At 47.3% G+C, this 26,226-nt stretch overlaps 1 protein-coding gene across 1 annotated transcript in view; it reads left to right on the top strand.

Moving 5' to 3' along the window:
- The window catches only part of LOC147096232 (zinc-binding protein A33-like), a 31,457-nt gene that overhangs the window by 3,224 nt on the left and 2,007 nt on the right, over positions 1-26,226 (top strand). Inside the window, exons 2-5 of the mRNA XM_085975084.1 lie at positions 1,743-1,832; positions 1,926-2,159; positions 7,979-8,001; positions 8,094-8,203. Coding sequence (XP_085831210.1) covers positions 1,743-1,832; positions 1,926-2,159; positions 7,979-8,001; positions 8,094-8,203 — 457 coding nt within the window. The remainder of the gene's footprint in view (positions 1-1,742; positions 1,833-1,925; positions 2,160-7,978; positions 8,002-8,093; positions 8,204-26,226) is intronic.

Here is a 26,226-nt window from a genome sequence, read left to right as displayed (position 1 = left end):
CAAAGATGGAGTGAGGTGGCAATACCAAGGGCCCTCCCTGTGTGTTGTCAGTTGTTTTCATAGCATCAGAGTGATAGGGAGTGTGAGGGCTGCATAGTCGAATAGTTAGGTGAATGTGAGCATAGAGAGGGAGGGAATGGGCAAGGGTGCATGGATGTCAGTGTCAAGTGGGATGTGGAGGAAGAGATTGCTAAAGCTGACTGCTGGTGAGGAGAGGCAATGGAGATCAGATTGAGAGTGATGGGAACTTCATACTCACTTTTCCAGTGTGCTGAAGGTCATGAAATCTCTTCCTGCACTGTATCCAGGTTCTGCGGGTAGCCGATAAGGAGTTGACCGCCTCTGCCACTTGCAGTCATGCAGCCTTTGTCTGCTGGCAAGGCATCTTCCTCCCTGATGAAGGGAAGAGCACCTCCTTGTGAGCTCTTGCTCCCTCCATTAAAGCCTGCAGGGCAACGTCGTCAAAACGGCGTGCAGACCTCAGTCTTTCTCTTACACTGAGCTAGAAGCAGAATGGCATCAGCAAATGCCAAAAGGTTGGCAGCCTACAGAAGAAGCAAGGTTGTTGCAGACCCTAAATGCAGCAGCAATAATGACATCATATTATGCAACTTTGACTGGAAATACTCATTTGCCAAGGGTTCCCACACGTTGGAAATCAATTGGCCAATTGAGTTAAAATTGCATCAATCTCTCACACACATTTACATAAGAACATAAGAAATAGGAGCAGGAGTAGGCCAATCGGCCCCTCGAGCCTGCTCCGCCATTCAATAAGATCATGGCTGATCTGATCCTAACCGCCAATCCACTATCACAGAACCATCTCCTGAATCTAACAGAATTAGACACACGAAATAGGAGCAGGATCAGGCTATACGGCCCCTGGGCCTGCTCCGCTACCCACAGGGCCATGACCGATCCGAACCTAGATCCAAATTCCTGCCCGCTCCCCATAACCCTTAATTCCCTTTACTTCTAGGAAACTGTCTATTTCTGTTTTAAATTTATGTAATGATGTAGCTTCTACAGCTTTTTGGGGCAGCATATTCCATGGACCTACCACCCTCTGAGTGAAGTAGTTCCTCCTCATCTCAGTTTTGAAAGAGCAGCCCCTTATTCTAAGACTATGCCCCCCTAGTTCTAGTTTCACCCATCATCGGGAACATCTTCCCCGCATCCACCCGATCCAACCCCTTCACAATCTTATATGTTTCAATAAGATCGCCTCTCATTCTTCTGAACTCCAATGAGTAGAGTCACAATCTACTCAACCTCTCCTCATATGTCCATCCCCTCATCCCCGGGATTAACCGAGTGAACCTTCTTTGTACTGACTCGAGAGCAAGTATGTCCTTTCTTAAGTATGGACACCAAAACTGTACGCAGTATTCCAGGTGCGGTCTCACCAATACCTTGTACAACTGAAGCAATACCTCCCTATTTTTAGATTCGTGTGGGAAACACCAAATTCGGGGAACTCGACAATTCTCCGCACCCGAGTTAAAATCGACCCCTGTGTGTTTCCCGCCCTGCCGAGTAAGGGTAAAGTGACCCCCGGGGCATGTATAGTTGGGGTTACGCCGACGTTACAACGGAGCCTTCCGAGTGGGTAGAAATTCCGTCTCCCCACAGGAAATTCATCCCCAAAACTTTATCATGGCATTCAATGTCCACCCCACCTTTCCATTTTCTTATTGTGAACAAGCACATTCACCCTGTGAAACTCTCTTTGAATTCAGGACAAACTCAAGTCGTTGTCTGACATCCTCAGGGCGAAATCCACTCTTCTGGAAGCTAAACTTACTCAAAACCAGGTTTTACAAGTCGGGGTAGGTTCTGCCTATTGGCTTTTTTTTTAACTTTTAAGTGTTTCTAGCTCCCACTCCTATATTCTGGTCTGATGATGCAATTTCCTTTCACAGGACCAGACCAGCCAGCTGCAGACATTTGTTACCTCCGAATTTGCTAAAATGCACCAGACCCTCATTAAGATGGAGCAGCGCCTGATCGCCGAGCTGAAAGAGAACGTGGAGAAGATCTCTGAGCGATTGGAGAAAAACCTGCAGGACATTCACCAAAACTTAAACACCATTCAGCAAAAGCTGTCGAGATCGCAGACACAACTCGACCAGGGGGACACCATCGCCTTCTTAAAGGTAAGGATTTCCATTCGGATCAGCCAAGACCACTCCCGTTCGGGAAATGGCCAGCAGACAACTGGGGGAAAGGCTGAAGCGCTTCTCTGACTTTTCCCTACACGACCACCGTTTCTTCATTTTATTGGTTGGCTCATAGAAACATAGAAACATAGAAGATAGGAGCAGGAGTAGGCCATTCGGCCCCTCGAGCCTGCTCCGCCATTCAATGAGATCAAGGCTGATCATCCAAATTCAGTACCCGGTCCCTGCCTTCTCCCCATATCCCTTGATCCCTTTAGCCTTAAGAAATATATCCAACTCTGGCTTGAATATATTTAATGAATTGGCCTCTACTGCCTTCTGTGGTAGAGAATTCCACAGGTTCACCACTCTCTGGGTGAAGAAATTCCTCCTCATCTCTGTCCCAAATGGCTTACCCCTTATCCTTAGACTGTGACCCTTGGTTCTGGACTCCCCGGCCATCAGGAGCATCCTTCCTGCATCTAGTCTGTCTATTCCTGTTAGAATTTTATAAGTTTCAATGAGATCCCCTCTCATTCTTCTAAACTCCAGCGACTTTAAGCCCAATCGATCCAATCTCTCCTCATAAGTCATTCCTGCCATCCCAGGTATGAGTCTGGTGAATCTTTGCTGCACTCCCTCCATGGCAAGAACATCCTTCCTCAGATAAGGAGTATTGTGTGCAGTTTTGGTCGCAAGGTGTGGCCTCACCAAGGCCCTGTACAACTGCAGCAAGACTTCCTTGTTCCGGTACGCGAACCCTCTCGCTACGAAGGCCAACATACCATTTGCCTTCTTAACCGCCTGCTGCACCTGCATGCTTACCTTCAGCAACTGGTACACAAGGACACCCAGGTCTCGTTGCACTTCCCCTTCTCCCAATTTATTGCCATTCAGATAATAATCTGCCTTCCTGTTTTTGCCACCAAAGTGGATAACCTTGCATTTATCCACATTGGGCAGAAGCATGGCAGATGCAGTACAATCACCCAACCTGTCCAAATCATACTGGAGTTTCTCAGCATCCTCCTCACAGCACACACGCCCACCCAGATTTGTGTCGTCTGCAAACTTGGAGATATTACATCTAGTTCCCTCGTCTAGACCATTTATATATATATATTGTGAATAGCTGGGGTCCTAGGACCGATCCCTGTGGTACACCAGTAGTCACTGCCTGCCACTCGGAAAAAGACCCATTTATTCCAACTCTCTGCTTCCTGTCTGCCAACCAGTTCTCTATCCAAGTCAGTACCTTGCTCCCAATCCCATGTGCCTTAACTTTACACGCTAATCTCTTATGCGGGACCTTATCGAAAGTCTTCTGAAAGTCCAAATACACCACATCCACTGGTTCTGCCTCATCTATTCTACCAGTTACATCCTCAAAAAATTCCAGTAGATTAGTCGAACATGATTTACCTTTTGTAAATCCATGTTGACTTTGTCCGATCCTGTCACTGTTTTCCAAGTGCTCTGCTATTACATCTTTTATAATGGACTCTAGCATTTTCCCCACTACCGATGTCAGGCTTACCGGTCTATAATTCCCTGTTTTCTCTCTACCACGTTTTTTGAATAGTGGGGTTACATTAGCTACCCTCCAATCCAGAGTCTATAGAATTTTGGAAGATGACCAGCAATGCATCTACTATTTCTAGGGCCACTTCCTTAAGTACCCTAGGATGTCGATTATCAGGCCTTGGGGATTTATCGGCTTTCAATCCCGTCAATTTCCCTAACACCATTTCCCTACAAATACTGATTTCTTTCAGTTCCTCCCTCTCATTAGACCCTATGTTCCCGACATCTCTGGGAGGTTATTTGTGTCCTCCTTTGTGAAGACAGAACCAAAGTATGCATTTCACTGGTCTGCCATTTCTTTGTTCCCCATTATAAATTCCCCTGATTCTGACTGCAAGGGACCTACGCTTGACTTCACCAATCTTTTTCTCTTCACATATATCTATATAAAAGCTTTTGCAGTCAGTTTTTATGTTCCCTGAAAGCTTACTCTCATACTCTATTTTCCCCCTCTTAATTAATCCCTTTGTCCTCTTTTGCTGAATCCTAAACTGCTCCCAATCCTCAGGTTTACTACTTTTTCTGGCCAATTTATATGTCCTCTCCTTGGATCTTATGCTATCCCCAATTTCCCTTGTTAGCCATGGTTGAGTCACTTTTTTTTTATTTTAATGCCAAACAGGGATGAACAAATTCTGTAGTTCATCCATGCGATCTTTGAATGTTTGTCATTGCCTATCCACCGTCAACTCTTTGAGTAACATTCCCCAAACTATCCTACCCAACTCGCGCCTCGTACCATCGTAGTTTCCTTTATTTAAATTCAGGACCCTAGTCTCTGAGTCAACTACTTCACTCTCCATCTTAATGAAGAATTCTATCATATTATTATCGCTCCGACCCAAGGGGCCTTGCACAACAAGATTGCTAATTAATCCTTTCTCACTACATAATACCCAGTCTAAGATGGCCTGATCTCTAGTTGGTTCCTCGACATATTGGTCCAGGAAACCATCCCGTATACACTCCAGGAATTCCTCCTCTACAGTATTGTTACTAATTTGTTTAGCCCAATCTATATGTAGTATAAGGTCACCCATGATAACTGCTGTGCCCTTATTGCACCCGTCTCTACTTTCCCATTTAATGCTATCCCCAACCTCCGCATTACTGTTTGGAGGTCTGTATACCACTCCCACTAAGGTTTTCTGCCCCTTGGTATTTCTCAGTTCTACCCATACAGATTCCACATCATCAGAGCTAATATCCTTCCTTTCAATTGTGTTAATCCCCTCTTTAACCAGCAATGCTACCCCCACCTCCTTTTCCTTTTTGCCTATCTTTCCTGAATATTGAATACCCCTGGATGTTGAGTTCCCAGCCTTGGTCACCCTGGAGACATGTTTCCCTAATCCCAATCATATCATATCCATTTACCTCTATTTGCGCAGCTAATTCATCCACCTTATTATGAATGCTCCTCGCATTAAGACACAAGGCCTTCAGGCTTGGTTTTTTTAACACTCTTACGCCTTTTAGAATTATTATTTACTGTGGCCATGTTTGATTTAAACCCTTGATTTCTCTGACTGCCACCTTTGTTTTTCTCCTTTCTGTGTTTTGCTTCTATCCTTGTTTCCCTTTCCTCTGTCTCCCTGCTCAGGTTCCCAGCCCCCTGCCATTTTAGTTTAAACCCTCCCCCAGAGCACTAGCAAACACTCCCCCTAGGACATCGGTCCCGGTCCTGCCCAGGTGCAAACCGTCCGGTTTGTACTGGTCCCACCACCCCCAGAACCAGTTCCAATGTCCCAGGAATTTTAACCCCTCCCCATTGCACCATTCCTCTAGCCACGTATTCATCTGAAATATCCTTCTATTTCTACTCTGACTAGCACGTGGCACTGGTAGCAATCCTGAGATTACTACCTTTGTGGTCCTATTTTTTTAATTTACCTCCTAACTCCCTATATTCAGCTTTTAGGACCTTATCCCATTTTTTACCTATATCGTTGGTACCTATATGTGTCACAACAACTGGCTGTTCACCCTCCCCTTCCAAAATGTTCTGCATCCGCTCTGAGACATCCTTGACCCTTGCACCAGGAAGACAACATACCAACCTGGCGTCACGTTTGCGGCCGCAGAAACGCCTTTATATTCCCCTTACAATAGAATCCCCTATTACTATAGCTCTCCCACTCTTTTCCTCCCGTCCTGTGCAGCAGAACCACCCACAGTGCCAGGAAGTTGGCTGCTGCTGCCTTCCTCTGATAAGCCATCCTCCCCAACAATATCCAAAGCGGTATATCTGTTTGAGAGGGGGATGGTCACAGGGGACCCCTGCACTACCTGCCTGCGCCTACTACTCTGCCTGGTGGTCATCCATTCTCTTCCTGCCTGTGCAGCCTTTACCTGCGGTGTGACCAACTCCCTAAACGTGTTATCCACGACGTCCTCAGCATCGCGAATGCTCCAGTATGTATCCACTCGCAGCTCCAGTGCCGCAATGCGGTCTGTTAGTAGCTGCAGCTGGATACACTTCCCGCACACATGGTCGTCAGGGACACAGGATGTGCAGGAGGAGCATACCACAACACCGAGCTCTCCTGCCATGAATTACCCTTTAATTAATTCAAATTAAATTAAATCAAATCAATCCCACCAATTACACTACAATTAAATGATATACTGAAGGGCCCTTGTTTACCAGCAGTCCCCGCTACACCACAGACACCCTATAAACTATAAAACACAAAATTTAAGTTTGGAAAAAAGTAGAAAGAGGGAAATACTCCCAACCAATCACTTACCTGCTTTCTGGTGATGTCACACTTCGATTACTTTTTACTTCTCTCCCTCTCTCGGAGCTCTGAGATTGGTAAACCTACCTGCGCCTCAGGCTCGCTTTAAATCACCGCCACCGCCTCGCCACTCCTCACGGGTCCGCTGCTGCTGTGGGGCCTACCTGCTCCGCCGCCTCGCTTTAAATCACCGCCGCCGCCTCGCCGCTCCTCACAGGTCCGCCGCTGCTGTGGGGCCTAACTGCGCCTCGGGCTCTCTTTAAATCACCGCCGCCGCCTCGCCGCTCCTCACGGGTCCGCCGCTGCTGTGCGGCCTACCTGCTCCGCCGCCTCGCTTTAAGTCACCGCCGCCGCCTCGCCACTCCTCACAGGTCCGCCGCCGCTCACCCATATTCTGAGGACAACTGAGTTGTCACACCACACACAACTAAACCTTGTCCAAGTATTCCATTTTAACTTGTCTCTGTGGACCAGTTCCTGGCACTGACATTTAAATGACAGGAACCAACAACAGCAAACTACTTGCATTTATATAGCGCCCTTAAGGTAGTAAAACGTCCCAAGGCACTTCACGTCCTAAGGAGCGCTTTCAAAACATTAATTCCCAGCCAAAGAAAGAGACATTTGGACAGGTGACCAAAAGCTTGACTTGGGTGGAATTTTTTTAAACCAGGGCCCAGCACTTTAGGAAGGATGTGAAGGCCTCAGAGAGGGTGCAGAAAAGATTTACAAGAATGGTTCCAGGGATGAGGGACTTCAGTTACATGGATAGACTGGAGAAGCTGGGGTTGTTCTCCTTGGAGCAGAGAAGGTTGAGAGGAGATTTGATAGAGGTGTTCAAAATCATGAGGACTCTGGACAGAGTAGATAGAGAAACTGTTCCCATTGGTGGAAGGGTCGAGAACCAGAGGACACAGATTTGAGGTGATTGGCAGAAGAACCAAAGGCGACTTGAGGAAGAACATTTTTACGCAGCAAGTGGTTAGCATCTGGAATGCACTGCCTGAAAGTGTGGTGGAGACAGATTCAAACGTGGCTTTCATAGGAGAATTGGACAAGTACCTGAAGGGGGAAAAATTGCAGGGCTACGGGGAAATGGCGGGGTGTGGGACTAGCTGAAGTGCTCTTGCAGTGAGCCAGCATGGGCTCGACAGGCCGGATGACCTCCTGTGCTGTAACCATTCTATGATTCTAGTAGTCAATTGAAAATTTCAAACCTGAGATTGATAGATTTTTGCTGGGTAAGGGTATCAAGGGATGTGGAGCCAAGGCAGGGAGATGGAGTTGGGACACAGACCAGCCATGATCTAATTTAATGTCAGAACAGGCATGAGGGGCTGAATGACCTCCTGTTTCTATGTTCCTATCATATTTATGACGTGTTCCTAGCTGTGTTTCGCTGTACACATCTGCCCCCTTCTACCTCATTTTATATTGTCATGCTCCTACCCTGAACTCAATACAATCCCCATTTTCTTGTTTTTTTTTTAGGATCAAGCTGATCAGCAGACGAGGTATGTGATGTTATTTACAGAGACTCAACACAGGATGACGCCTTCGATAGTGCTGATTTTCACTGTGTAATGCCAATGTTCTCTTTTATCAGTGAGGATCCCGGGCAGCTTTTGTTGTCAGTCGACCGCTTGCCTTTGGGAATATTCCAAGGACCCTTGCAGTACGCAGCCTGGAAGGAAATGGCCGATAGCATCAGCCCTGGTGAGAAGTTTTCTACATTCTCTCTCTTAACCAGTGTAATTCTCAGCAAGTAAATGGTTTAAGGGACATGGAGGCGTGGGGGGGAAGAGCCTTCAATCATATGTGTTAACAACCTCTGTGGCTCAGTTGGTAGCACTCTTGTCTTTGAGTCAGAAGGTTGTGGGTTCAAAGTCCCACTCCAGAGACCAGAGCGCACAAATCTAGACTGGACACTCCCAGTGCAGTGCTGAGGGAGTGCTGCACTGTCGGAGGTGCCGTTTTTCAGATGGGACATTAAATCGAGGTCCCGCCTGCCCCCTCAGGCGGACATAAAAGATCCTCTGGCATGGTTTCAAAGAGCAGGGGAGTTATCCCTGGTGTCCTGGTCAATAGTTATCCCTCAATCAACATCTAAAACAGATGATCTGGTCATTATCACAGTGCTGTTTGTGGGAGCTTGCTGTGCGTAAATTGGCTGCCGCGTTTCCTACACTATAACAGTGACTACACCCCAAAAAGCACTTCATTGGCTGTAAAGCGCTTTGGGACGTCCGGTGGTCGTGAAAGGTGCTATAGAAATGCAAGTCTCTTTTATTGCTCCACAAATGTGTCCTATTGAATGTATCTAATAAATTGTCACACCAAGGGAGAGTCAGCAATGTCCTGCAAACATTACCATTTAAAGCAGCCTTCTCGCCCTCAAGGCTAAAAGAAAACCCTACCCTCCCCCCTCTCCCCCCCCCCCCCCCCCCCCCCCCCCCCGAGTAAAGTCTGATTTAGTTACACAGTGATTGAAGGCATACTCCAAACAAAACTGGTGGTAGTGTTTAAAATATCCATTGTTCGAGAACAACTCGTCCTTTCAAACATTGCACATTGAGCAATCTGATCTTTCTAATACATTGTTACGCACTGACTAAACCAGTTGTACTTACGGTGTCGCTAAGCACAATGACAGTGCGAGTGCACACGAAGCAAGTTGGGTTGGCGGACGTCGACAGGCGTCAATGTTTCCTCTTTAAGGTTCAGTGACACGAGAGAGAGAGAGTAACCGTGTCCGTTTGAAATTCAGCTTGTTTTTTTATTTCGCTCTTCAAGTGGCCTGTTCTTGTTAACTCTTTCAGCAGTTTGACCGCTGCCATCTCAACTGGTGTACTTTGTCACATAAAAGGGGTGAATTTTCACTTGAACACTCGGGTGGTAGCGGCGCGGCCGCCCGTTTTCCTCCCTGCCCAGGTTTTAGGGTTCCACTGTTCTTTAATTGAAAGTAAATTCGGGGATAAAGTGGTGTAAAACGGTTGGTCGGTCTGCTAACACTCAGGGGTGGTGGGGGGGGGGTAAAAGTGAAAATTCACCCCCAGGTGTCTTCTTACCTCTCCTTGGGACCAGAGGCTGAATCCTATTGACACATTTCCTTCCTGGTTTTGAGGGGGGCGGCGGGTGGGCGTAGGGTGAAGGAGCGGGAACTCACCGTCCTCCCGTTGAACCTAAACCTCTTCCGCCAGTGGTTAATATATCATGGGAGATTCAAATATTTTCTTCTTGTAGTAACGGGTTCAAATTCTTAAATGGGCCATCCTTCTTTGGGAGGGGGTGAGGAAGTAAACTAGGGCTCTTTGGGAGGGGGTTATTTCCCAAGTTAACACGCCTCATAGTGGAAGATTGGAAAGAAAGACTTGCATTTATATCGCGACTTTCACGACCACAAGACGTCCCAAAACGCTGTACAGTCAATGAAGTACTTTTGAAATGCAGTCACTATTGTAATAAGAACATAAGGATTAGGAGCAGGAGTAGGTCATATGGCCTCTCGAGCCTGCTCCGCCATTCAATAAGATCATGGCTGATCATCGACCTCACATTTCCCTCTATCTGCCACCTTACTGCCCATTCACTTAGTCTATCTATATCTATCTATAATGTAGGAAATGAACAGCCAGTTCCCAAACTCCTCATCACCATCCTGGGGTATGTCCTGTCCCACCGGCAGGACAGACCCACCAGGGGTGGTGGTACAGTGGTATACAGTCAGTAAGGAGCGGCCGTGGGAGTCCTCAACATTGACTCCGGACGCCATGAAGTCTCATGGCTTCAGGTCAAGCATGGGCAAGGAAACCTCCTGCTGATTACCACCTACTGCCCTCCCTCAGCTGATGAAACATAGAAACATAGAAGATAGGAGCAGGAGTAGGCCATTGGGCCCCTCGAGCCTGCTCTGCCATTTAATGAGATCATGGCTGATCATCCAAATTCAGTACCCTGTTCCTGCCTTCACCCCATATCCCTTGGCCCCTTTAGCCTTAAGAAACATATCTAACGCCTTCTTGAATATATTTAATGAATTGGCCTCCACTGCCTTCTGTGGTAGAGAATTCCACAGGTTCACCACTCTCTGGGTGAAGAAATTCCTCCTCACCTCTGTCCTAAATGTCTTACCCCTTATCTTTAGACTGTGACCCCTGGTTCTGGACTCCCCCGACCAGGAACATCCTTCCTGCATCTAGTCTGTCCAGTCCTGTCAGAATTTTATAAGTTTCAATGAGATCCCCTCTCATTCTTCTAAACTCCAGTGAATATAAGCCCAATCGACCCAATCTCTCCTCTTACATCATTCCTGCTATCCCAGGTATCAGTCTGGTGAATCTTCGCTGCACTCCCTCCATGGCAAGAACATCCTTCCTCAGATAAGGCGACCAAAACTGCACACAATACTCAACGTATGGTCTCACCAAGGCCCTGTACAACTGCAGCAAGACATCCTTGCTCCTGTACTTGAATCCTCTCACTATGAAGGCGAACATACCATCTGCCTTCTTAACCGCCTGCTGCACCTGCATGCTTACCTTCAGCGACTGGTGCACAAGGACACCCAGGTCTCAATGCACTTCCCCTTCTCCCAATCTATTGCCATTCACATAATAATCTGCCTTCCTGTTTTTCCCACCAAAGAGGATAACCTCACATTTATCCACATTATACTGCATCTGCCATGCATCTGCCCAATCACCCAACCTGTCCAAATCATACTGGAGTTTCTCGGCATCCACCTCACAACACACACACCCACCCAGCTTTGTGTCGTGTGCAAACTTGGAGATATTACATCTAGTTCCCTTGTCCAGATCATTAATATATATTGTGAATAGCTGGGGTCCTAGGACCGATCCCTGCGGTACCCCACTAGTCACAGCCTGCCACTCGGAAAAAGACCAGTTTATTCCAACTCTTTGCTTTCTGTCTGCCAACCAGTTCTCTATCCAAGTCAATACCTTACCCCCAATCCCATGTGCTTTAACTTTGCACGCTAATCTCTTATGCGGGACCTTATCAAAAGCCTTCTGAAAGTCCAAATACACCACATCCACTGGTTCTCCCTTATCTATTCTACCAGTTACATCCTCAAAAAATTCCAGTAGATTAGTCAAGCACGATTTACCTTTTGTAAATCCATGTTGACTTTGTCCGATCCTGTCACTGTTTTCCAAGTGCTCTGCTATTACCTCTTTTATAATGGACTCTAGCATTTTCCCCACTACTGATGTCAGGCTTACCGGTCTATAATTCCCTGTTTTCTCTCTACCACCTTTTTTAAACAGTGGGGTTACATTCGCTACCCTCCAATCCATGGTGACTGTGCTAGAGTCTATAGAATTTTGGAAGATGACCAGCAATGCATCTACTATTTCTAGGGCCACTTCCTTAAGTACCCTAGGATGTAGATTATCTGGCCCTGGGGATTTATCGGCCTTCAATCCCGTCAATTTCCCTAACACCATTTTCCTACAAATACTGATTTCATTCAGTTCCTCCCTCTCATTAGACCCTATGTTCCACGACATTTCTGGGAGGTTATTTGTGTCCTCCTTTGTGAAGACAGAACCAAAGTATGTATTTAATTGGTCAGCCATTTCTTTGTTCTCCATTATAAATTCCCCTGATTCTGAATGCAAGGGACCTATGCTTGACTTCACCAATCTTTTTCTCTTCACATATCTATAGAAGCTTTTACAGTCAGTTTTTATGTTCCATGCAAGCTTACTCTCATACTCTATTTTCCCCCTCTTAATTAATCCTTTTGTCCTCCTTTGCTGAATCCTAAACTGCTCCCAATTCTCAGGTTTGCTGCATTTTCTGGCCAATTTATATGTCCTCTCCTTGGATCTTATTCTATCCCTAATTTCCCTTGTTAGCCATGGTTGTGCCACCTTTTTTGTTTTATTTTAATGCCAGAAAGGGATGAACACATTCTGTAGTTCATCCGTGCAATCTTTGAATGTTTGCCATTGCCTATCCACCGTCAACCCTTTAAGTAACATTCCCCAATCCATCCTAGCCAGCTTGCGCCTCATACCATCGTAGTTTCCTTTATTTAAATTCAGGACTCAAGTCTCTGAGTCAACTACTTCGCTCTCCATCTTAATGAAGACTTCTATCATATTATGATTGCTCCTCCCCAAGGGGCCTCGCACAACAAGATTGCTAATCAATCCTTTCTCATTACAAAATACCCAGTCTAAAATGGCCTGATCTGTAGTTGGTTCCTCGACATATTGGTCCAGGAAACCATCCCGTATACAGTCTTGGAATTCCTCCTCCACAGTATTGTTACTAATTTGGTTAGCCCAATCTATATGTAGATTAAAGTCACCCATGATCACTGCTGTGCCCCTATTGCACGCGTCTCTAATTTTCTGTTTAATGCCATCCCGAACCTCCGCATTACTGTTTGGGGGTCTGTATACAACTCCCACTAAAGTTTTCTGCCCCTTGGTAGTTCTGAGCTCTACCCATACAGATTCCACATCATCAGAGCGAATATCCTTCCTTACTATTGTGTTAATCTCTTTAACCAGCATTGCTACCCCACCTCCTTTCCTTTTTGCCTGTTGTTCCTGAATATTGAATACCCCTGGATGTAGAATTCCCAGCCTTGTTCACCCTGGAGCCATGTCTCCATAATCCCAATTATATCGTATCCATTTACATCTATTTGCGCAGCTAATTCTTCCACCTTATTACGAATGCTCCTTGCATTAAGACACAAAGCCTTCAGCAAATGCTCCTTGCATTAAGACACAAAGCCTTCAGGCTTGTTTTTTTAACACTTATTCCTTTTAGAATTATTATTTACTGTGGCCCTGTTTGATTTACACACTTGATTTCTCTGCCTTCCACTTTTGCTTTTCTCCTTCCTGTCTTTTGCTTCTATCCTTGCATCCCTTTCCTCTGTCTCCCTGCACAGGTTCCCAACCCCCTGCCACTTCAGTTTAAACCCTCCCCAACAGCACTTGCAAACACTCCCCCTAGGACATCGGTCCCGGTCCTGCCCAGGTGCAAACCGTCCCGTTTTTACTGCTCTCACCTCCCCCAGAGCCGGTTCCGATGCCCCAGGAATTTGAATCCCTCCCCCTTGCGCCATTCCTCTAGCCACGTATTTATCTGAAATATCCTTCTATTTCTACTCTGACTAGCACGTGGCACTAGTAGCAATCCTGAGATTACTACATTTGAGGTCCTATTTTTTAATTTACCTCCTAATTCCCTATATTCAGCTTTTAGGATGTCATCCCGCTTTTTACCTATATCGTTGGTACCTATATGCACCACAACAACTGGCTGTTCACCCTCCCCCTCCAGAATGCCCTGCAGCCTCTCCAAGATATCCTTGACCCTTGCATCAGGGAGACAACATACCGTCCTGGAGTCTCGTTTGCGGCCGCAGAAACGCCTATCTATTCCCCTTGCAATAGAATCCCCTATCACTGTAGCTTGTTTGAGAGGGGGATGGTCACAGGGGACCCCTGCACTACCTGCCTGCACCTACTACTCTGCCTGGTGGTCACCCATTCTCTTCCTGCCTGTGCAGCCTTTACCCGCGGTGTGACCAACTCCCTAAACGTGCTATCCACGATGTCCTCAGAATCACGAATGCTCCAGTATGTATCCATTCACAGCTCCAGCGCCGCAATGCGGTCTGCCAGTAGCTGCACTTCCCACACACATGGTCATCAGGGACACAGGAAGTGTCCCTGATTTCCCACATAGTGCAGGAGGAGCGTGCCATGGGGCCGAGCTGTGCTGCCATGACTTACCCTTTAATTAATTCAAATTAAATCAAATCAATACCACTAATTACAATTAAATGATATACTCCAGGGCCCTTGTTTACTAGCACTCCCCGCTAAACAACAGAGACCCTAGAAACTATAAACCACAAAATTAAGTTTGGAAAGAAACTTAAGAAAGAAAGTAATACTCACCAACCAATCACTTACCTGCTTTCTGGTGATGTCACACTTCGATTACTTTTTACTTCTCTCTCTCCCCGCTCTTTAAATCCTCAGTCTCTGCGCTCAGTCTCCACCCAGGGCCGCTCTCGCTGCTGCAGCCGATGAATCGGTATCCTTCCATGTTGAACACCACTTGGAAGAAGCACTGAGAGCAGCAAGGGCACAGAATGTACTCTGGGTGGGGGACTTCAATGTCCATCACCAAGAGTGGCTCGGTTGCACCACTACTGACCGAGCTGGCCAAGTCCTGAAATGGCTGAGCGCACTGGATACAGCAAAAGCTATGGGATCCCGGCTATCGTGCTGAAGACTTGTGCTCTAGAACTAGCCGTGCCTCTAGCCAAGCTGTTCCAGTACAGCTACAACACTGGCATCTATCCGACAATGGGGAAAACTGCCCAGGTATGTCCTGTCCACAAAAAGCAGGACAAATCCAACCCGGCCAATTACCATCCCATCAGTCTACTCTCAATCATCAGCAATGTGATTGAAGGTGTCATCGACAGTGCTATCAAGCAGCACTTACCAATAACCTGCTCACTGATGCCCAGTTTGGGTTCCGCCAAGACCACTCGGCTCCCAACCTCAGTATAGCCTTGGTCCAAATATGGACAAAGGAGCTGAATTCCAGAGGTGATGTGAGAGTGACTGCCCTTGACATCAAGGCAACATTTGACCGAGTGTGACATCAAGGAGTCCTAGTAAAACTGAAGTCAATGGGATTGGGAAAAACGCTCCACTGGCTGGAATCATACCTAGCACAAAGGAAGATGGTTGTGATGATTGAAGGACAATCATCACAGCCTCAAGACATCGCTACAGGAGTTCCTCAGGGCAGTGACTTAGGTCCAACCATCTTCAGCTGCTTCATCAATGATCTTCCCGCCAACATAAAGTCAGAAATGGGGATGTCGCTGATGACTGCACAGTGTTCAGTGCCATTCACAACTCCTCGGATAATGTTGCATGAGGGCATGGACTGCTTCAAGACCTGGACGACGTTCAGGCTTGGGCTGACAAGTGGCAGGTAACATTCGTACTACAGAAGTGCCGGGCAATGACTATCTCCAACAAGCGAGAGTCTAACCACCTCCCCTTGACATTCAATAGTATTACCATTGCCGAATCCCCCACCATCAACATCCTGGGGATCACCATTGACCAGAAATTTAACTGGACCAGCCACATAAATACTGTGGCAGCAAGAGCAGGTCAGAGGCTAGCTATTCTGTGGTGAGTGTCTCACCTCCTGACTCCCCAAAGCCTTTCCACCATCTACAAGGCACAAGTCAGGAGTGTGATGGAATACTCTCCACTTGCCTGGATGAGTGCAGCTGCAACAACACTCAAGAAGCTCGACACCATCCAGGACAAAGCAGCCCGCTTGATTGGCACCCCATCCAACATCTTAAACATTCACTCCCTCCACCACCGGTGCACCGTGGCTGCAGTGTGTACCATCTACAAGATGCACTGCAGCAACTTGCCAAGGCTTCTTCGGCAGCACCTCCCAAACCCGCGACCTCTTCCACCTAGAAGGACAAGGGCAGCAGGCACATGGGAAAACCCCCACCTCCAAGTTCCCCTCCAAGTCACACACCATCCTGACTTAGAAGTATATCGCCATTCCTTCATCGTCGCTGGGTGAAAATCCTGGAACTCCCTCCCTAACAGCACTGTGGGAGTACCTTCACCGCATGGACTGCAGCGCTTCAAGAAGGTGGCTGACCATCACCTTCTTGAGGGCAATTAGGGATGGGCACTAAATGCTGGCTTTGCCAGCGACGCCCAGATCCCATGAACGAATAAAAAAATATATGCGCACAGCAAGATCCCATTAGCAGTAATGAAATAAATGACCAGTTAATCTGTTTTAGTAATGGTGGTGGAGGGATTAATATTGTCCAAGACCCTGTTCAATATAACGAGTCAATCTTGTCAGACTGGGCAATCCTATAGCACAATCGGGCAACAATTCTACGGTACTCGCTCCTCTCGGCCAACCTGAAAAAGAAAACATTGGTGTTAGTTGACTGCACACTCGTATTATAATTCTACTTCGTTGCATCGTAAGAACATCTGGTTTAGTCAGTGCAGAACAATCTCGGCCTTTTTAATGGGATCTGGAAGGGTTGAACTGATACGCAGAGCTGGGATTTCTCCCACTTGGCTCCCGATAAACCTGCACGTTAATCTGCTAACGGGTCCAGGACACTCAACAGAAAAATAATCTCAATCTAGATCAGTATGACATGAAAATCCAGCTGATTATTATTGGCATAAAACAATAATCTTGTAGTACATCGACATCACTGGCAGAGGGCGATGCGACACTGCATGATTGAGACCCTGAGCAGGGCATCATTTTCAGGCTTGCTAACAACGGGGTGTTACAGGAATAAGTGGAAGATTTCAACTCCTGTATATGACTTCATTGTATTAGTCCTTAGTCCAACAACACAAAATATTTTGTTCGTAAATCGGTGGAACAAGCGCTTAGTTGCGTTCAATACACCTCTCACACGTGGCTCCTTCCTGTCTCTGGGTCCTTTTATTCACACTGTCCTCTCCGCCTTTGATAAGCTGTCAGCAACCTAATCTGACATCATGAAGGCAACTCTTCACTTCACCTTTTAAACCAGTGAACAATCATATAATAGAAAGTGTCAGCACGGAAGGAGGCCATTTCGGCCCATTGTGTCCGCGCCGGCCAACAAAGAGCTAGCCAGCCTAATCCCACTTCCCAGCTCTTGGTCCGTAGCCCTGTAGGTTATGGCTCATCAAGTGCACATCCAAGCACTTTTTAAATGTGATGAGGGTCTCTGCCTCTACCACCCTTTCAGGCAGTGAGTTCCAGACTCCCACCACCCTCTGGGTGAAGAAATTTCCCCTCCAATCCCCTCTAAACCTCCTACCAATTACTTTAAATCTATGCCCCCCCCCCCCCCCCCTGGTTGTTGACATCTTTGCTAAGGGAAATAGGTCCTTCCTATCCATTCTGTCCAGGCCTCTCATAATTTTATACACCTCCCTCAGCCTCCTCTGTTCCAAAGGAAAAAACCCCAGCCTATCCAATCTTTCCTCATAGCTAAAATTCTCCAGCCCAGGCAACATCCTCGTAAATCTCCTCTGTACCCTCTCTAGTGCAATCATATCCTTCCTGTAATGTGGTGACCAGAACTGTACACAGCACTCTAGCTGCAGCCTAACTAGTGTTTTATATAGTTCAAGCATAACCCCCCTGCTCTTGCCTTTATTAGCTGTGGCATAGAATACAAGTATCCCGTACGCCTTCTTAACCACCTAATCCTCTTGTGCAAGGACACCGATCCAACTGTTGGCAATTTTAACCTAAGCCATCTGTCGGGAAACTGACCAGAACGGGAGCAACGCTGGTTTTAAGCCCCGGCCTGATTTTACTCTCCATTCAAGTCAGGCATTCCACCAGATAGAGTGGGTTTCCCACCCGGCGCGCTGCGTTACAATGACCTCCTCGCGTCACATCTCATATCTCCAGATATGTTTTTAGTTTTGTGCTGGTTTATAACTTATCTTGGTACTAATATGTGGAGGTACGAACCGGGTTGTTATATTTCTGAGAAATTAAGTAGTAATAATGTGTTACAAAAACATATTTAGCATGGGAGAATATTTGCTGCAAAATTTGAGCAAATTATATATCTCATTATCGAAATATTTAACCTATAAATAGAAAAGCAATGACACGAAAGCTGTCTCGGATCGCTGTAATGGGTGGTGATGACTCTTACAGTCAGGTCGTCATTCGATCATTTGGAAGAAGTTTCACAAAAGAGACACCTCCAAGAACCAAATTATTGGAAAAAATTCTGAGGGACAGAATCAGTCTCCACTTGGAGAGGCAAGGATTAATCGAGGAAAGTCAGCATGGCTTTGTCAGGGGGAGATCATGTCTGACCAATTTGATTGAATTTTTCGAGGGGGTGACTAGGTGTGTTGTGTTGTGTATGTACCTTTAAGGGAATAACTGGTCTTAGACTGCAGTACCGGCAGTGACCACCCCTGTATAAAAGGCCCTAGCAGGCTTCTGTAGTTTCAGTTTCAAGCTGCCTCTTGTTCAGTAAAGTACCTGTTAAACTGTTCTCCCGAAGTCCGTGTATTATTGAGGCGCAGACTTTACAGTGGCGACGAGTAAGTTCGAACTCACCTGCACTGTGGCATCATCTCACGGGGATCTCGCCTGAAAGGAAGGTCCTGGAAGGTCGTAGTTTGAGCAACGGGCGTCGACCGAGGGCAACCGCCCAAAGAATCCATCGGTGTTTGGAGAATTGCGGGAGAGACTGTGGTTCCAGCGAATCGTGCTGGTAGCAGGTAGCGCGCTGACCCTTCCGGACTGCGGCGGACTCAAGCTCGATCGAGCGGCTCTACAAATCGGGCCGCGCAGCGTCGCCGGGAAAAGAAAACGAGAGAGAGGGTGGAGCGCACAGGGCGCGATCGGTGCTCGAGAACAGGACAGCAGAGAGAAACTAAACGGGGGGGGAAAGGAAAGCGAGATGCGTCGAAGCTGCGGGTCGCCGCCATTACCCCATAGAACACTAGGAGCAGCATGGCAGTAAGGGGAAGAAGCAAAAGCGCGGGGGGCGCCATTTTATTCCATTGGGGAAGAAGGAAAAGCGCGGGAGGCGCCATTTTAAATCGCCCAAGATGCCGAAAAGTGGCAGTATCACTGCTTTCGACAACGAGGTGGAAGACTAGACCACGTATGTGGAAAGAATTGAAGTGTACTGCAAGGCAAATGAGGTGGCTGATGGAAAGAGGGCGTCGGTATTATTAAATCTGATGGGTGCGAGTACGTACGGCCTATTGCGGAAATTAATTACCCCAGCTAAACCAATGGAGAAAAGTTTGGAGGAGATTGTTCATATCTTACAGGAACATCTAAACCCTACACCACTGCTGATAGCAGAAAGATTCAAGTTCCATAAAAGAAACCAGCACAAAGATGAGAGCAATGCTGACTATCTTACGGAACTACACAAGTTATCGAAGCAATGCCAGTTCGGAGCAGGACTGGCGGACACCTTACGGGATAAGTTTGTCTGCGGGCTCCAGAGTGAAGGAACCCAGAAACGACTACTTTTAAAAAAGGACCTGACGCTAGAACAGGCTTTCAGCGTGGCAGTATCCTACGAAGCAGCAGCACGGGGAGCTGTGGAAATACAACAGAAACCACAAGAATACAGCACTAACGAAATGGCGTATGGAGCCGAAAAGTGCTATCGCTGTGGCAGAACAACCCATGAGCAGAAGGACTGCTGGTTTAAAGACAACATATGCAGGCAATGCAAGAAAATGGGACATATAGCAAGAGTCTGCAGGTTGGGAAAGAAGACCAACACGACAAGAACTACTAAGGAACAGTACAAGAAAGTAAAGAAACTGACAGGTAGTAGTTCAGAAGATCAGGAGAGTGATAAGGACTCTGGGAGCAGGCGACTAAGTTGTTTAAAGTTACGCAACGTGATCGCAAAAGAAGATCACCAAACCATTTGGGTCACCCTCATGATAGCAGGGTCCCCAGTGAAGATGGAATTGGACACAGGATCAGCCCTAACTGTCATGAATCGACGAGACTATGAGCGGCTATTCTCACACATACCCTTAAAGGACATGTCCATTGTATTGAAGACATACACGGGGCAAAAGGTCTACCCCAGAGGAAAAATAAGGGTGCCAGTTAAATATAACAGCAAGGAAACACAGAAACTATATATGTATATACTACGAGATGGAGAACCACCATTATTGGGACGTGAATGGATCCGAAGACTACAATTGGATTGGCATTCCATTCTGGCACTAACTGTGACTGACAAAAAAGATGATGACGTCGCACCTGGACGTCTGTCACAAATTCTATCTGATGCGGAAGAGGTGTTCCAACAAGGACTTGGGACTCTAAAAGGAGTAAAGGCAACCATAAAGATTGAGGATAACGCAACCCCAAAATTTTTCAAGGCCAGACCGGTGCCATACGCGATACGCCCAGCTGTGGAAGCTGAACTGGAGAGTCTGGAGCGTTCGGGGCTGCTGTCTAAGGTGGACTGGAGCGAGTGGGCCACACCCATCGTTCCTGTAATGAAGAAAGCATTGAGCAGCACGCCTGGGGAGCCAAGGAAGGTTTGCATCTGTGGGGACTTCAAGGTGACTGTGAACCCAGTCCTGCACACAGTACAGTATCCAATTCCGCGGATAGAAGATATTTTTGCCTCACTATCTGGAGGGAAACGTTTTACAAAGATTGATCTGGCTCAAGCGTATCTACAAATGGAGGTGGAAGAAGCATCTAGGAAATACCTCACGATAAACACTCTCAAAGGCCTTTACCAGTACAATCGACTGGTATTTGGAGTAGCATCGGCCCCGGCTATGTGGCAGAGGGCAATGGAACAAGTCCTGCAAGGGATCCCGGGGACCCAGTGTTATTTGGATGACATCCTGGTTATGGGCGAAAATGACAATGAACCAACCTGGAACAGGTGCTCACGAGATTGCAGGAATATGGGCTATGAGCCAACCATCCCAAATGCGAGTTCTTCAGGAGACAAATCTTGTATTGTGGCCACATGATTGATGAGGAAGGGTTGCATAAGTCGCCGGACAAGATTGAGGCTGTAGTCAAGGCTCCAGCACCAGAAAATGTGTCGCAACTGAGGTCGTTCCTCGGGTTGGTGAACTACTACCATAAGTTCTTGCCGAATTTATCTACAATTCTGCACCCACTGAACGCCCTCCTTCAAACTGGTGTAACATGGAAATGGAGTGATGAGTGTAAGCGTGCCTTTCAGGAATGTAAATGCCAAATCACTTCAAAAGAAGTATTGGCCCACTACAACCCAACACTACCGATTCAGTTGGCATGTGATGCGTCACCTTACGGCATTGGAGCGGTGCTGTCACACAAATTCCGTGACGGTTCAGAGGCCAATAGCCTTTGCATCGCGCTCGCTAACCTCAGCCGAGCGTAACTACGCCCAGATTGACAGGGAGGCCCTCAGCCTGGTGTGGGGGGTGAAGAAGTTCAATCACTATCTGCACGGGCAGAAATTCACCCTACTGACTGATCATCAACCCCTGGTCTCAATTTTTAACCCAAAGAAGGGTGTTCCGGTGATGACGGCGCAACGGCTGCAAAGATGGTCACTTTTTCTAGGGGCACATCAGTACTTTACATGTTGATGACGGTAGTGCAGTTGATGTAGGCTACATGGACTTCAGTAAGGTTTTTGACAAAGTCTCGCATGGGAGACTGGTCAAGAAGGTAAGAGCCCATAGGATCCAGGGCAATTTGGCACATTGGATCCAAAATTGGCTTAGTGGCAGGAGGCAGAGGGTGATGGTCGAAGGTTGTTTTTGTGACTGGAAGCCTGTGTCCGGTGGTGTACCGCAGGGATCGGTGCTGGTTCCCTTGCTGTTTGTAGTTTACATTAATGATTTAGATATGAATGTAGGAGGTATGATCAGTAAGTTCGCAGATGACACAAAAATTGGTGGAGTGGTAAATAGCGAGGAGGGAAGCCTCAGGCTACAGGACGATATAGACGGGTTGGTCAGATGGGCAGAACAGTGGCTAATGTAAATTAACCCTGAAAAGTGTGAGGTGATGCATTTTGGGAGGACTAACAAGGCAAGGGAATACACAATGAATGGTAGGACCCTAGAAAGGACAGACGATCAGAGGGACCTTGGTGTGCATGTACATAGATCCCTGAAGGCAGCAGGACAGGTAGATAAGGTAGTTGAAAAGGCATATGGGATACTTGCCTTCATTAGCTGAGGCATAGAATATAAGAGCAGGGAGGTTATGATGGAGCTGTACAAAACGCTAGTTAGGCCACAGCTGAAATACTGTGTGCAGCTCCGGTTGCCACACTATAGGAAGGATGTGATTGCATTGCAGAGGGTGCAGAGGAGATTCACCAGGATGTTCCCTGGGCTGGAGCGCTTCAGCTATGAAGAGAGACTGGACAGGCTGGGGTTATTTTCCTTAGAGCAGAGAAGGCTGAGGGGGGACCTGATTGAGGTGTACAAAATTATGAGGGGAATAGATAGGTTAGATAGAAAGGAACTTTTCCCCTTAGCAGAGGGGTCAATAACCAGGGGGCATAGTTTCAAGGTAAGGAGCAGGAAGTTTAGAGGGGATTTGGGGAAAAACTTTTTCACCCAGAGGGTGGTTGGAATCTAGAACTCACTGCCTGAAAGGGTGGTAGAGGCAGGAATCCTCACAACATTCAAGAAGCATTTGGATGAGCACTTGAAACACCAGAGCATGCAAGGCTATGGACCAAGTGCTGGAAAATAGGATTCGAATAAATAGGGCTTGATGGCCGGCGTGAACATGATGAGCCAAAGGGCCTCTTCCTGTACTAACAGAAAACGCTGGAAAAACTCAGCAGGCCAGGCAACATCCGTGGAGAGAGAAACAGAGTTAACGTTTCAGGTCGAAGACCCTTCATCAGAACTGAGAAAAAAGCAGGAAATAAAACAGATTAAAAAGCAAGTTTGGGGGCTGGGAAATGGGGGAGGGGATGAAAGAACAAAAGGGAAGGTCTGGGAGAGGTGAAGAGACATTAAGAGATATTCAAGACGAGACGAGATGGTAATAGGACAGGTAAAGAAACGAAGGATGGCTCTAGGTGAAGTGTGAAATGCGCTGGCAGAATGAGAGACAGCTGCCATGTGGGAGAGAAAAAAAAGAAAAAGGCACTAACCAAAGGTGTGGATAAAAATATATATAAAATATGATCGGGGCCGAGGTTATGATCTGAAATTGTTGAACTCGATATTGAGTCCGGAAGGCTGTAAAGTGCCTTATCAGAAGATGAGGTGCTGTTCCTCGAGCGTACGCTGAGCTTCCGTGGAGGCAAAGTGAATGAAGTTGTCTAGTTCAGGCCCTTTTTCTGTGCTGTATAACTCTATGGGGTCGATTTTCATTAACCTGTCGGGAAGGAGGCGGGACTACAACTTTCGGGTTTTAGTCCCGCCTGCATCGACGCCTGGCCAATCCACGCGATTTTCCCCTGATTGACCTTGTTGAGCCCGCCCAGCGGGCTCAGCAGGCCAATTAAGGGCCACCTGGCAACAGGTGATGTCACAGACTGAAATTTCATCTGTCAAGAGGTCTTGACAGATGAAATATCAGTGTTTCACAGCTGTTTGAAGCTGTCAAACGCTGACAGTCTGACTTCGAACCCGAGTCCTTCTCCACAGACTCAGTTAGAACTCACACCGGCAATGAAAGCTGAAGGCTGTCACTTTTGACAGATCGTAGCCATTTTGCTTTCAGTGCTGGCTGAATGATGGGCTCCCGACGCCGACAGGAAGAAAGGCTGTTAAGGTAAGTACAGGTAATTTAAACTTCTTTACACACTTTAGACACACCAAACGCACTTACCTTTGCACTTATGCACCCATCACTCATCTGAACACCGACATCTCGACCCCTCCAAGTCCTTCAACCCGACCGCCCACCTGCTCTAACCTGGCGTGGTTTGGAGCCGTCGGGATTCCCACACGACACCCCTCAAAATAGGGATTATGCTAAAAACTGCCTGTTAACTACCTGTTAACAGGCAGTTAATTGGCACTAATCCCTTCCCGCCTCGGGTTGGCAGGTCCCAATGCGGAGCGGGTACCTGCCGCCTCTGAAACTTGCGTGGAGGCGGGTTTTGGGCGGGATGGTGTCGGGACCCCCGAATTCGGGATTTTTGCACCCTGCCCGCCTAAAAGCCCGCCTCACGGCACACTGAAAATCTAGGCCTATGACGCTATGGGGGAAAAATTCATTGTCACCCCGTTTGGGGCGGCATTATCGGCCGTGCGCTAAATATTGCCTCCGACAGCAAACTTGGCTTTTATCGGCCCGGAGGTGATTGGAGCGCTAAATCAGGCGCTTCACACCTGTCTTAAGGCGCAAAGGCCGAGGAGCGAGGCGCCACCTCAGAGCGCTGGCGAAGCTCATGTGATGTCAGTCAGCAATGGATCACAGACACACTGGCGCCGGCCAGTTCTTAAAGGGGAGTTCTGATGAAAGGTCATCGACCTGAAATGTTAACTCTGTTTCTCTCTTCACAGATGCTGCTTGACCTGCTGAGTTTCTCCAGCATTTTCTGTTTTTATCTTAAAGGGGAGGGTTGATTTTGCTCTCCATCCACATCCTGCTCATTGCAGCCTTGAATCTCGGCCTGGAGAGACCTGTACATCAAATCTGCTGGAAAGAACAATGGAGAGGCCCAGGGAAAGAGCTCAGAGTGCAGCCCCCACAGTCTCTTCTAAATCGATACAAGGAAGGGCAAATCAAAATGAACTTGCAAAGTGCTGCTCAGTACCCAAAACTCCTTCACACAGCGTTGAATCTCTCCAGAAGTCTCTCTCTCTCTCTCTCTCTCAGAATGCGTGGTGCAAAAATGTCACCAACACAAATGGCAGGAAGAGGTCACCTTTAAATAGCGTTCCCCTAGTCCCTTTCTGACTGCAAAATGCTCCCCTCAATCTGTCATTGTTAGAGGCAGGGGGCGCCACTCAATATCCGGTCCGCAGGGCGTTGCGCACTCGACTGACGTCACAATCTGCCGGCGCAGGAGATTGTGGCGGTAGTGTTTAGCGCCGCCAGAAAATGTCTAATTAATTTTGCGAATGTCAGTCAAGTGCGCAAACATCACCGCACCCGGGCGCTAGTTGCTTTGCGCGCCATTAGCGCCCTCTTAAGGCACAAACAGGAGGTGCAAACCAACTGAATTTCCCCCCTATGACTCTAACCGCCAGCTAGTTATAGAGCAGAATGTGCCGGTGCTGGTAATGGTTCTGCTGTTGCCATTTACTCCTTCTCTAGACAAATCTTTTTTTCTTTACTTGTCGAATTACAACCCCCTTTTGTCATTTAACCTCTGCTGCCTTCCACCCTATCACAGACCTTCCCTTTTGTTCTTTCCCCCCTTTCCCTGCCTCTGCACTGGCTTAAAACCTGTTCCCTCTAATTTTGTCCAGTTCTGCCGAAAGGTCATCGTCCTGAAACATTGACTCTGTTTCTCACTCCGCAGCTGCTGCCTGACCTGCTGAGTATTTCCAGCATTTTCTGTTTTTGTTTCAGATTTACAACATCTGCAGTATTTTGCTTTTGTTATATCACTAAGACCGCCTATTTCCACCTCCGTCTCCGCCCTTGCCTCAGCTCATCTGCTCATCCATGCTTTTGTTACCTCTAGACTTGACTATTCCAACGCACTCCTGGCCGGCCTCCCACGTTCCACCCTCTGTAAATTTGAGGTCATCCAAAACTCGGCTGCCTGTGTCTTAACTCACACCAGATCCCGTTCACCCATCACCCCTGTGCTTGCTGACCTACACTGGCTCCCGGTTAAGCAGCACCTCAATTTTAAAATTCTCATCCTTGTTTTCAAATCCCTCCATGGCCTCGCCCCTCCCTATCTCTGTAATCTCCTCCAGCCCCACAACCCCCCCGAGATATCTGCGCTCCTCCAATTCTGGACTCTGGACTCTTGAGCATCCCTGATTTTAAACATTGGTGGCCATGCCTTCAGCTGCCAAGACCCTACGCTCTGGAATTCCCTCCCTAAACCTCTCCACCTCTCTCTCCTTTTAAGACGCTCCTTAAAACCTACATCTTTTGGGCATCTGCCCTACTATCTCCTTATGTGATTCAGTGTCAAATTTTGTTTTATAACATCTTGGGATATTTCAGTACATTAAAGGTGA

Source organism: Somniosus microcephalus, unplaced genomic scaffold (genome assembly GCF_052327205.1).
Source record: "Somniosus microcephalus isolate GS21.2 unplaced genomic scaffold, FLI_Smic_1.0 unresolved_chr1, whole genome shotgun sequence".
In the NCBI taxonomy this organism is placed as follows: Eukaryota; Metazoa; Chordata; class Chondrichthyes; order Squaliformes; family Somniosidae; genus Somniosus; species Somniosus microcephalus.
The sequence above is the reverse complement of the archived record's forward strand: the minus strand, read 5'-3'. Positions and strand labels throughout refer to the sequence as shown.